General features: G+C 38.0%; 1 protein-coding gene across 1 annotated transcript in view; it reads right to left on the bottom strand.

Annotated features, from left to right (window-relative positions):
• Nucleotides 1-857: 857 nt before the first annotated feature.
• The window catches only part of ACTR2 (actin related protein 2), a 37,678-nt gene continuing 24,707 nt past the window's right edge, over nt 858-13,828 (bottom strand). Inside the window, exons 4-9 of the mRNA XM_070732564.1 lie at nt 11,346-11,418; nt 9,722-9,858; nt 8,931-9,080; nt 4,976-5,121; nt 3,689-3,821; nt 858-2,133 (exon numbers count right to left, since the gene is read on the bottom strand). Of these exons, the coding sequence (XP_070588665.1) occupies nt 1,963-2,133; nt 3,689-3,821; nt 4,976-5,121; nt 8,931-9,080; nt 9,722-9,858; nt 11,346-11,418 (810 nt within the window). The 3' untranslated portion in view covers nt 858-1,962. The remainder of the gene's footprint in view (nt 2,134-3,688; nt 3,822-4,975; nt 5,122-8,930; nt 9,081-9,721; nt 9,859-11,345; nt 11,419-13,828) is intronic.

Below are 13,828 nucleotides of genomic sequence, written 5' to 3'. Positions count from 1 at the left end.
CTCTAAATTCTTTAAATACATTTATTTAAATATGCGTATATCATGTAAAGTACAGTAGTACCTCTACTTACAAACTTAATTCGTTCCGTGACCAGGTTCGTAAGTAGAAAAGTTCGTAAGAAGTAATTTTTTCCATAGGAATCAATGTAAAAGCAAATAATGCATGCAAATCCATTAGGAAAATCCCAAACTTCAGAAGCGAGGCGGAGGGCGGGGAGGAGCAGTGAAAGGGGGTGGGTAGAGGAAGCAAGGCTAGCGGGATGCTTGGAGAGGCAGTGAAAGGGTGTGTGTGAAGGAAGAAAGGCGGGGGGGGGCTTGGAGAGGGGCCCCCCTCGCCTTTCTTCCATCCCACACACCCTTTCGCTGCCTCTCCAAGCTGCCCCTCCCCTTTCTTCCTTCACTATCTATATATACAGTGTGTGTGTATATATATATATATATATATATATATATATATACACACACACACACACACACACACACACACACACACACAAAGACATTACTTTTCATATTTCATATGACAAATTCCTTCAATTATCTGTTGTTTATGCTGCCTGAAGCTACTCCAGCCAAATGTTTAGAGGCTTGTATTTTATAGGCATATATGGTTGAAAGGATCATATATTGACCAGGAAGAGCTTTGTGAGAAATAACTTTGTTTCTTGTTGTCTGATAGATTTTATACCATTGGGTGATAGTTTTCAAGTGGTATGTTTGCCTGTAATGACACAATATTTCAAACACTTGCTTTAGTTCTCTTTTTTCCTAGTCAAGATTGAGCTGAATACTTACCAGACAAACAAAAAGCCTACATTTTGAGATTCTCCTCCCCTCCACAACAAAACTGCCACAAATTCAAGATTCCTTTTTTAATAACCTACAGACATTTCCATATATAAATATGTGGATGATTTTAAGTAACATTTAATAGTCATATAACTTTTTTTTTTGCAAGAATTACTTGGCACCATTTTTTTTACTGTGTTCAAAATTTAATACAATTCCATTTTTTGTAATGTACCAATAATTCAAGTTTACAGATTTTTTTAAAACATATTACTTATAATAGATAATATCCAGGAAATCCAGTCCCAGATGACATTCTAATGTTGCCCATTTAAAAAAAACAATAACCCTTTATGCCCAATAGCAAAGAAAGAAGAAATGGTATCAAAACAACAAAAGGAGGGTGGGGTGGCAGGATCTAATTATATGTATTCAAGAACATAAAAAGATTTCCTACTGCCCAGGGTAGGAAAATACACTTCCAAGAAAAAAATGCAAAAAGTTTGGGCTACTAATTTGTAGCAACAGCCAAGCAAATTATTGACTTTTTAAAGGAGGAGTAATATTGATTTTTTTCCCCCTTAGCTTTTACTGCCCGATTCCATCTGTTCATAGCCACTTATCATGGTACTTAAGCTTAAAAATATTCTGGGATATTTTTTTTAAAAAAGATGCTGGTCATTTGACTTAATTTCAGAATTCCTATGTAAGAAAATAATTCACCAAACAGCAAATAAGGATCAAGGCAGAATCATAAGAATCAAAAATAAATCACTACAATCACATGATAGTCAAGAACTATTCGTTTTTTGAGTCCTTATGCTAATAAAAGTATTTGATCCATGATGAGCTTATGGACAAAAGCTAATAGCATTACAGCAATAAAGCAAAGGTGGGGGGAAGTTTATTGGAATTATCCAACAGCTCACTGGGAAAGAAATAATGCAGTAAGCTGGCTGGTCTTGGCCTTGTTTTGTTTGCAAAGAAGTGGTCCAATTAAGTAGTTAAATATAGCCACGTTATCAAATATCTAACAAAAAGGAGCAGAACGAAACCTAGCCTTTGAGTCTAAGGATAGTAACAGGCCTTTCCACTTTGTGTAGTTGAATGACTTCAAAGATTGGAAATAAAGGAATGACCACAACAAAACAGTGATGGGAAAAGCCTCTGAGTTTATCGAACAGTCACACCAAGTTTCTCAAGCACACGCACTCCCTTTTCTTGATACTCTTGTCTGGTCATCCAAAAGTTGTCTTTGTCCTTCATGATGTCTGCAAGAACTGCACCACCTAGGAACACCATGTGCTTTCGACGAGGTGGATCTTCAATTCTAATCTTAAATTTCTTATAGGAAAAAAAGATACACAATGTTATTGAGGTTTGAGGGGCAAAATTGTCAAACTATGATGACGACGATAGGTTTAAATTACTTTTTGATTAAGTGGATAATGAGCTTATGTTCTTAAATGTTAAATAAAAACATTTATATAAAATGCCTTAGTTTAGTGAATATTGTTAAATTACAAAATAGTATAAGTACTATGGGACAAAGTAGAGTTTCAAGCAATTTCCACTTTTATACGTTTGGATCAATGTGTACTGCACACGATATACATATTGTCCTAACAAAACAAATATAATGGATCTATTAAATCCACTATATATTAAGCCGTGTAAATAAATAAATACTGGAGTATTCTTTTATTACCCTATAAATTACTTGGAGGTTGTTTTTTAAAAATCATTAATCCACTCTATTTGGACGATTTTTAACAAAATGTTCTCTTTAGGGTAAAGAGAACTATGTAATGTTGTACAAGCTGACTTCTACTAATGCAACAGGATTTTCTATGCTTGGTTCCCTCTGCCACACCAATCTACTCTTGATGATTCCACCACCCTATATGGACAGAAGTGGGTAACTGAAAGAGCAGAAGATATCTGTTCCTTTGATGGTTGTGGTTTTCCCAGTTACAGACCACTTCTTCCCAAAAATTATCCTTTAAATAAAATAATCTCTCATGTCATAATTTGTGGGTACAACAGGCAACAAATTCCAATTCTCTCAGTAACTGTGGGAAGGCTGGAACGAAACGAGGTTATTAATAAAAAAATGAAAATAGGTCCTATAAAGCAGATACTGCCTAGTGGGCAAGTAAAATTATAGGTATTTTTTAATTATGTAGATTTTATAAGCTACAGCGGAGCTCCCAACCTGTGAGCTACGGTCCAGGAGTGGGCCGTGAGAGGTTTGCAACTGGGCCGCAGAAACTGCTGGACGGGTATCCTCACTTGTGTGAGCAGCAGGCAAGTGTGTGCACTCTATTTAAGTGAATGGCAGGCACGCATACATGCTCACACAAATGGAGTTATATGCATGCACGCACCCCCTGCCATCGCCAATCCACAAATCCAAAAATATTGGGGAACTCTGAGCTACAGGATATTATAACAAAGAGATTTTTCTGAAACGAAAGATACTTATGTTCTGATTAATTCCTAAAGGCAGCATTGTTCTAAAGTCCAAAAGGAAAATATTATTTAATAAACTCAAATGTTATTTTAAGACATGCAATTCTCTCCTTTGAACCATTAGAAATTCATGACAATAAATGTCAAATTATGCTATGAAGAGGAAAGAAGAAAAAATATAGTTCTATTAAAGTGGTTACATTTAAAGATCATATCAAATCTATCATTAGATCATATACTAGATTTTCAAAATCTAGTATATTCCAAAGCAATTAACAGTATATAATTATTTTATATGGAATTTTAATACTCTCTATTCAAAGCTAACTTACTCAAAATTCAAACTTAATTCAGTCTGTCTGCTATATTAGTGACTATCTTGCTCCCTCTAGTGACCACCTTGTGTATGTTGCAATCAAGTACTTACGGAAAGTTTTTCCACATCTCCTTTCAAAACTCGCTCCAGATAAAGCTGCTTCAATTCACGTTCTAGGCGAGATGGTAGGCCAGGGTACATTGTGGATCCTCCAGATAATACAATGTGCTTATAAAATTCAGATCTAGAGACAGAACAGATACCTCGCAGTATAAACAATCAAGGTACAGTACATCAAACAAATCCGCTACATCAAAAGATGTATGCTATATTTATTTATTTAATTTATTTGATTTCTATAGCAACAAGTTATCCTGAGTGGTATACATCATAAAAACAATTCAAATAAATATATGGTTGCCCAGTAAAACTATTGCCACAGGTGTTAATGTAGAAGAACAGAGTCCCTTAACATACACGCCATAGAGTACATATACAGTAAATCCTCAATTTAATGGATCTCAGATATAACAGATAATATGTGCTTTGGCTGCAGGGTTTCTACAGTTGGCATCAATTGATGTCTACACTCTATCTTTATTGTTTTAACTTGTTAGAGAAACTAATCTGATCTCAGCATTGGTATGGATTGGTATGGGTATTATTCTGGCTCCTAGTATGTCATACTTATGGTTGACAGATTTATTTTCACAAGGCTACTGCCCAAATATCTGTGGATTGTCTTCCTTTTCCACCTAGACCAACCAACCAACCAACCTTCCTTCCCTTCCCTTCCCTTCCTTCTTTCCCCCTCCCGGCCTCTTTCAGTTTTGACAGGAAGCACGTCTACCTAATTAGTAAAATAAAGCATTGAGCTTAGAGGCGAGTTTCAGCAGGTTCTGACCAGTTATGGAGAACCGGTAGCAGAAATTTTGAGTAGTTTGGAGAACCGGTAATTACCACCTCTGATTGGCCCTGCCCCTATTTATTCTCTGCCTCCCGAGTCCCAGCTGTTTGGAAGAAAATGGAGATTTTGCAATATCCTTCCTCTGCCATGCCCACCAAGCCATACCCACAGAACTGGTAGTGATTTTTTTTTAATCCCATCACTGATTGAGCTTCCATAAAAAGAAAGATACATCCACTAATAAGCAAGCAGATGCTATAATAGCTGTAGCCGCCCCACTTCAATTCAATATCTACTCTGTAACAATGTTAAATACTACGCATATTACCATTTTCCTATAATCCGTGAACATTTTTCTTTTTAAAGAATTTCCATATCCAAGTAGAGCTACAAATCAGGACATGTCTTTTCTCGCATTAAATGGTTTCTGTGTATATGTGTTTTTAAAACCCCGTGATATAGTGTAAGAACTACCAACTTCCAACTCATACCTGGTATCAATATCAGCAGCTTGGATGGTGTTGAACAGCAGTTCAGCAACACCAACTCCTTCCACATTGATTAAGTGAGGCTGGAACAGGGCCTCAGGTGCCTCAAATCGCTCACCTCCAACTTTAATAATTCTGCCATCTGGGAGCTGTAACATAGAGACAGTCTGAAATAGTCCTATTATCACTATTTCTCTTAGATTAAACTAGGTCAAAAGTCTGCTGGGGAAATTTCTCTCTTACTAGCTGTAAACCTTGGATCACACTCCTTTTGCTACAAAGTTGATTTTGCTTATAAATGTCATCACTCTTTTTTTTAAAGGAAAATATTAAAATGTTTAATAACAATTGAAACTTACACGGAAAGAAACCTGAATATGCCATACACACACACACACACACACACACACACACACACACACACACACACACACACCTACCTACCTACCTACCTACCTCTCATTACTGGAGCCTCTTCATCTTTGCCAATAAAATTTTAAAATTTGAGAGGGAAAAAAGAACATTTTCAACTTTTTAAAAACTGATCTATATAATCAAATTGTAATTCAATTTTAAAAATACATTAACATATACCTTATGCAAGATATGTGCCCTATCCTCTGTAGTGTTAATGGTCACTGTCAAAAGTAATTCTCACTGCCAGTACTATTTCATTTATTCTGTGTAAATGTTATAGAAGTGGTTTGCCATTGTCTGCTTCTTAGAGCTAAAAGTGCATGGCTATCCCAATTCATGGTCTCTTAGTTTGTAGCCTGGTAACTTAACCACTATATCAAACTGGCTTTCTTATCTATATATTGTTATATAGATAGCTGGAAAAAGTATAGAAGAGGATGGGCAAAATGAACCTCCTTCTCTCCTAGAAAGGGATATAAAGTTTGGTAGACTAAAATGCAAATTAATGGGACATAACTTAGCAGTATTAAACTGTACATACTACACAGTATAGAGAATATGAATACAATGGGACGCTGCCCAGATGACTTAAACCAGGCAAAGGGAACATCTTCCCATAGCATAAAGTTAATCTAAGAAATTATAAAAATGTGATTATCACTACTAATTTAGAACATAGAACCGTGATGGTGAGCCTATGGCATGTGTGCCACAGCTGGTATACAGATCCCTCTCTGCGGGCACGTGAGCCGTTGCCCAGCTCAGCTCCACTGCGCATACACGCGTGTGCCTCCCAATGGCCAGCTGATTTTCAGGATGTGCGAGGGGCAGTATGAATGCAGGAGACATGCGCAAATGTGCATGGGTTGCAGGGGTCCCTACCAGGCCTAGGAGCCCCCCCCCCCCCCTCAGCAGATCCCAGGAAGTTGCAGGGAGGTCTGCTAGGCCCAAAATGGGGTGTGTGGCAGGGGTGGTGGTGTGGTGTGCCCCTCTCATGGCCGGTTTCTGGTCCCAGGAGGCCTGGTAGGCCCAAAACAGGCCATGTGGAGTGCGTCATTCCCCCAGGGCCCATTTTTGGTTCAGGGAGGGTGCATTTGGGTCTGCTAGGCCCAAAACAAGGAGAAGGTGGATCTTGCACATATGTGCGCGGGAGCGTGCATTGCATTGTGGGTGCTGTCGCGCATGCCCGCACTTTGAGCACACAATGAGGAAAAAGTTAGCCATCACTGTCAGAGAATATCAGGGTTGGAAGGGACCTTGGAGATCTTCTAGTCCAGTTATACCCTTCTGGAAAAATGATTGTCCAATCTTTTCTTTAAAACCACCAGTGATGGAGAAACCTCAATTCCTGGAGGCAAGCTATTCCTCCAAATTGTTCTGTCAGGAAAGTTCTCCTTAATTCTAAGTTGGATCCCTCTCTAATAATCTTTCACTTTGTCAAAGGAGGTGATAAGGTTTGTCTAGTATGATCTGTTTTTAAGAAATCCATGCTGGTTTCTAGTGAGTTTTCAAGTATTAGGAAGAATTATTAGAAGTCCAGCAAGGGCTTGCTAAAAAAAGGTTGTGCCAAAAAAATCATATTGCTCTCCTTGACAAAACAATTATTAGACTGAGGGAATGCTGTTCACACACCATTCTTAGTTTTCAGCAAATTTAATTCTTAGTTTTCACAAAATTAACTACAGCCTTATTGATAAAAATGATGTAACCAGATAGATTTGCAGCCACTTGAACAACTGCATTAAGTCTGTGGGCTTTGATGGTATTGTATCAACATAGAGAGACACATTTTTTATGGCTCAATCCCAATCAGGCTGACCTTCAATACAGTTTTAAAAATAAGATGTTTCCTAAAGAATTGTGCTGGGTAGTTTGATGAACCATGTTGGTTAGCTGCTACTGTGTATTTGTTAATGATTGGTATGGTGAAAAAGATGCATTAGATTTCTGGCGCACTGTATATTGATGGTTGTATAATTGCTTTAAGCTAACTAATCAATTCACCTGTCTGCCCATCCTTTGGTGTACCTGAGGAGTCCATCCTGAGCCCAGTACTATCTAATATTTTCAGGACCTACAGGAAGGGATAGAAATGTATTTGCATCTGCCTGAAGAGGTTGGGGGGAATTGCTAACACTATAGAAAACAGACTTGAGGTTTTAAAAAGATCTTAATAGATTGAACAAGAAAAGCAGGTGCGGGTACAAGACAAGTGGCTTAGTAATAATATTTGAAAGAAGGATATGCATTCTTCTAGACCACATATTAAACATTAACCAGCAATGTACTGCATGGCGTTGAAACCAAAAGAAGTGATTGTTCTGGAATATTTTCTCACGTTCTGATCATTACAATACACAAAAGAACTAAAAAGAGACAGAGAGGAACATGTAAGATACTAAGGGGTCTGGAAGCTAAATTTTATGAAGAACATTTAAAAAGACTGGCTATGTTTTAGCCAAAGAAGAGAAAGCAAAAGAGTCATGATAGCTGTTTTTAAATATTTGAAGGGTTGTCACAAGGAAGAGCTTGTAGATTTCTTCCCCCTGTATTATTTATTGGATTTATAAACTAATATAGTGACACTGGGCAGCTTAGCATATAAGTGTAGAGCAAGAACCAATGGGTGGAAGCTTTAGGGAAGTCTAAACTTGACATAAGGAAGAATTTTCTGACCATGAGAATTATTAAAAATCAGGATATCCTGCCTTCTGTAGTTGTGGGTGCGCTATTCCTGGAGGTTTAAGAGACATTGTCAGAGATGAGATTATTATTCTTGCCCTGGACATGGAATTGGACTTGTAATTCCTTTTCAATTCTATAATTCTACTAAACAACTACTATTATTAAATTATAAATACTGGTTACGAGTAATGATGGACAATTACAGATTTAGGTCGGTATCTGCTTACCTAAAGCAGTAATTATCTTTGATTACTAATATCTATCTATTATTTTTCAATAAAGTTTTTTAAAAATAAAACTCATAAAATTTAATTGAGCTGGTCATAGTTGTCATACCATAATGTAGCCAATCTGATTAATGTTTAAGGGTAGAAAGGAAAAAACCAACACATTTATATTTTTGTATTTGCCCTCTGTTAAAGCAATCAACCTTAAGAAAGATTTAAGTAAGAGTGGGGTAATAAACACTATCTGTATAGCATGATACCTATAATCCAAATTACCAGGGGTAATATTCAACTTGTAATGTCTACTTTGAGGGCAATTCTGGATGGTAAACTTAGTGGCTAAATCGTTTTGTCCAATTTTAGGACTTGTTTTTCCCCTTGCTCCATTTTTGTCTAAACAAGTATTCCAAAAATCTCCAATTTTTGTATCATCTTTTCTACCATTTTGTTATTCATCTTACTCCTAACATATTATTAATGTCTGAACAATTTTTACAGGTGCTCCAGATGTCTTAAAGTAACATCCATGTAATCCCTTGCCATATCAACTAGGATTTATTAGGGGTGAAAAATAACTGGCTATCTACTTTTGCATTATAATGGAAAACTGCCAATGCAGAGTTACTCACCGTGTAGGACTCAACTAATACAGTAGTTTCCAAGGCCAACTTCTGTTCCTGTTCAATATTGTAACCCACATAGCAGAGCTTTTCTTTAATCATGCGAACAGTTTCAAAATCAGCAGAATGATTGAAGGCATACCCTCGTAGTAAAAGCAGCTGGTATTGAAGTAAGATAGTTAATGGCGGACCGGAAATAAGGCTTTCAGACTGAGACATTTTATCTTCTATAGCAAAGATGATAAATTTTATCATTTATAGCAAGAATGACAAAGTTATATTGCATCTTGATTGATAGCTGCTGCTCACATTTTATTTTGAATTCAAACCTACTATTTGAGTTTCTCATCAGACATTAACAGAAAATATGCAAGCTGATCTGCCAATACTTCAATATACAGACTATACCCCTATTTTTGAAGAATGTCTCGAGAATGTCTTTCCTGCACATAAGGGGCATTTATCATCACACATATGCTTGACTCAGTTTTAAAACCCAAAATGATTAGGACCTCACATGTATCTCTGTGAATGCCTTCTCTCCAGATAAGCGAATGAATGAATGAATGAATGAATGAATGAATGAATGCCTCCTGCAACAGAAACCTGGACCCTCAAGACAAAGCAAGGAGGCCCTGCTCTAAAAATCTAGTGGTATCCAAGGCACAGCATTTACTGATAATAAAAACACTATTTTTAGTGATTTTCTGATCTTCCCCATTGTAAGCTTATGACAAAGTGAGCCAAAGACCTACTGAAACTAGTTGTTTTCCCCCCAAATTTAATAACTCTTAACTTACCTTGATGAGATATCTGGTAATATCTCTACCAGCAATATCTAGTCTCCTGGTGAGATGAGGAAGAGAAAAACCTTCATAGACTGGACAGATGTGAGTAACACCATCTCCAGAATCCACAACAACACCAGTTAGCAAACCTGAAGAAAAATAGCAACAACAACAAACCTCAAGAGACCATTTTAATTTGATTTCAAACTTGATTTTGGAACTCAAACTGCCTTGGTCTTCCACTGATCACTTAGGTTTGCTGAAAGTGACTCTGGTAATTTTCTTTAAATTATTAGTGGTATTTTAGCTGTAAAATTATATTAGTTGCAACAGACTGCTGGAAAAAAATCATCTATATACAGCATACTTTATTTCACTGGTTCCACTTCTACCAATTCTAAAAAGAGGTACTGTTCACATATGGTTTTCATATAGAATGCTATAATGTGCAGTTATTTTTTTTCCTAAAAATACTTGTCTCTGAGGCTTCAACATTAACATTTGCAAGATCCCAATAGTACCTTAATTGCATTGAGCCAGTAATGGCGAACATTTTTTTCCTCGGGTGCCGAAAGACTATCACGCATGCGCAAGTGCCCAAACCCATAATTCAATGCTTGGGGAGGGCGAAAACAGCTTCCCCCCCCCCCGGGAGGCCAGAAACGGCCTGTTTCCCAACTTCTGGTGGACCCAGTAGGCTCATGTTTCGCCCTTCCCAGGCTCCAAAGGCTTCCCTGGAGCCGGGGAAGGGTAAAAAACACCCTCTCTCAACCCCCTTGAGGCTCTTTAGAAGCAAAAAACACCCTCCGAAATCCTGTCTGCAAGCAAAAAATCAGCTGGCCAGCACACAAATGCACGTTGGAGCCATTGGTTTGTCATCACTGGACTGAGCTATAGTTCTTGTTAGATTAAGGTGGAGTGCTGGAAGTGATGAATTAATAACAGTAATAAAATGGGTGCAAGGCAGCAAAATCAAATTCAGTCCAGACAAGAAAAATGTTCGGTCTAGAGCTGACTAAAATAGAAAGGAAATGGTTTTTTAAAACTAGGTTTCTATTTGCTTAAGCTTTTAAGCATTTAATACCATTTGGTTCTGAGTTTTTCTATTTTATCTATTTTTCTGATGTATTTTCTCACTCTGCTGCACTTTGTTCCTTTCTCTTGAACAAAGCGCAATGCTAAAATATTTTTTCAGATACTTTCTATTTACATTGAGACAGACAGACAGACACACACACATATACTATATACACACATACATACTTACATACACATACACATACATGTATGCACAGTATATATATACAGTATATGTACATGATAAATACTCATAAATGCAAACAAAAAATAAAATAAAAGCAGAAACAATAAAAACAGCAACTAAAATAATAATTTATTATTGTAATTTAAATAAATATAATATCATAATTTAAAAACAGATGAATTTATACAAAAATGCATTTGGACTTACACTTTAAATTTAAGCTTTAAATTTTACTAAACCAAGCAAAATAAAATCTGTATGACTTAAATATTACCAGAAAGGCTGTCTGGTTTAAGGAACTTTTATAATTTGGATTTGGTTCAAATATATTTCTTTATGATGCCTTTAATTCAAAGTAAAACTTATTCTTACCTTGTGCATACAGAGTAAGAACTGCTTGAATGGCTACGTAAACCCCAGAAAACTGGTATGTTTCAAACATCACCTGAAAAGATAAAAATTGGTTTTTGTCAGCAAAACTGAAAATTACTTAGTTATGAAATATGGAAGAGGATTACAAGTTTGTCCTGAACAGTATGGAATATAAGATGCTTGTAAACTCTCTTTTCCTAAAAGCAATATAAGAAACAGCATAATACTTGTGTCTCAGAGGTGCAATATGAATTAATACCTAGTTTTGCAGGAAGTGAGCTTAATTTATTACTCAAACAGAAAAGTGAAAACTTCCTTAAATAGTTTCTGCCATTCTCTTCTTCATTTACTTTTTAGTGTGCCAAGAACTACTATTCAGTATATAATCTAATTTTTTTATTTTGTCTCGCATAGATGTATCACGTTTGGTTTATTTAACTGTCCATTACCAATATTTTAAAATATTTAAAATACAATATAAAAACATATCAGATATAAAACAGGAATATAAATTAACAATATAATGAAATTATACAAAAAAGCAACAATAGCATAAGGAAATCCCCCGATGGTTTTTATAAATCATGGCTATCATTAAAAAATTAGCAACCTTGTTGGCAATAGAGGTAGTCCTTGATTTACAGTCTCAATTGAGCCCAAAATTTCTGTTGCTAAGCAAGGCAGCTGTTGAATGGGTTTTGCCCCATTTTACAAACGTTCTTCCCGTTCTTAAGTGAATCATTACAATTGTTAACTTAGCACACAATTTTAAGTGAATCTGGCTTCCCCATTGACTTTGCTGGTCAGAAGGTCGCAAAAGGACCCCAGAACACTGCAACTATCATAAATACATGCCAGTTGCAAAGTGTATGAATTTTGATCATGTGCACATGGGGATGCTGCAATTGTTATAAGTGTGAAAAGCAGGCGTAAATCACTTATTTCAATGCTGTTGTAACTTGAAGCAGTCACTGAACAAATGGTTGTAATTCAAGGACTGCCTGTAGATGAAAATTGATCACCTAAGAGAAAAACAAGGGGGAACAATTAAGATTTTAACAATGGTTATTATGAATTTATTCCTCCATTTAGAACAGTGTTTCTCAACTTTGGCTGCTTTAAGACATGTGGAATTCAACTCCCAGAATTCATTAAGGAGCATTAGCTGGCTGCGGAATTCTGGGAGTTGAAGTCCACATGTCTTAAAGTGGCCAAGGCTGAGAAACACTGGTCTAGAACAGTGTTTCCCAACCAGTGTGCCGCGGGACATGGTCAGGTGTGCCGCGAGCCCGGCCTGGCTGGAGCTTCCCTGGCGGTGACGGCGTGAGCTTTTGGGGTCCGGTGGGAGGGCACCAGCCACGGTTGCTTCTAAGCTGCGTGGGCTGGCGCCCGCACAGCCATTAGGACCCACCCCCCCGGCAGAAATTTTTGAAGTGGCGCAAAGCCACGCAGTCCTGAATCGCTCCCTTCTCCGGCCAGCAAAGTCTGCTGCCTAGGAAAGCGGCGCATTTGAAAAACGTGCGTTTTAAAAGCGCGCCGCTTTCCCAGGCAGCCGGCTTGCTGGCCGGAGAAGCAAGCGATCCGGGACTGTGTGGCTTTGCGCCGTGATGACAACAACGGCGCTGTGATGGCTTTCAAGCGCTGCCCTTCGTGGCGCCCCACCACCCGTTCCTGCAGGTAGAAATCAGGTGGGGTACCGGGAGGCGGAGGTGGCACGTGGCTGGGCGCTGAGCGCCATGGACACCTGGGAGGGCGAAGGGGTGGATGTGGCTGCTGCCTCTTAGACGGAGGCGAAGGCGACGGCGGTGTCCGTGCTGGGGCTGCTGATCCAGGGGGTCACAGACCAGCAAGCCGCCCTCCACTCTCTCTCCGAGCTCTCTCTCTCTTTTTCTCTCTGTTGCTGGTGTGGTGCACGAGAGAGAAAGAGGGAGAGAGAAAAAGGAGGAGAGAAAGCAAGAGAGAAAGCAAGAGAGAGAAGTAAAAGCAAGAGAAAAATCAAGAGGGAGAGAGAAAGCAAGGAAGAGAGAGAGAAAGAGTGTGTGTGAGAGAGAAAGCAGGAGAGAAAGAAAGAAAGGGAGAGAAAAAGAAAGCAAGAAATAGAGAAAAAGAGAGGAAGAGCGAGAGAGAGAGAAAGAAAGAGAGAAAGAAAGAGAGAAAGAGAAAGAGAGAAGGAAAGCAAGAGAGAGAAAGAGAGAGAAAGCAAGAGAGAGAGAGAAAGAGAAAGCAAGAGAGAGAAAGAGTGTGTGTGAGAGAGAAAGCAAGAAAGAAAGCAAGAAAGAGAAAGAGAGAGAGAGAGAAAGAGAGAGAGAGGGGGAGAAAGCAAGAGAGAAAGAGAAAGAGGGAAGGAAAGCAAGAGAGAGAGAAAGAGAGAAAGCAAGGGAGAAAGAGAGAAAGCAAGGGAGAGAGAAAGAGAGAATAAAAGAGAGAGCAAGGGAGAGAGAGAGAGAGAGAATGCAAGAGAAAGAGAGAAAGCAAGAAAGAGA

The sequence above is a fragment of the Erythrolamprus reginae genome, chromosome 1 (genome assembly GCF_031021105.1).
Source record: "Erythrolamprus reginae isolate rEryReg1 chromosome 1, rEryReg1.hap1, whole genome shotgun sequence".
NCBI lineage: Eukaryota > Metazoa > Chordata > Lepidosauria > Squamata > Dipsadidae > Erythrolamprus > Erythrolamprus reginae.
The sequence above is the reverse complement of the archived record's forward strand: the minus strand, read 5'-3'. Positions and strand labels throughout refer to the sequence as shown.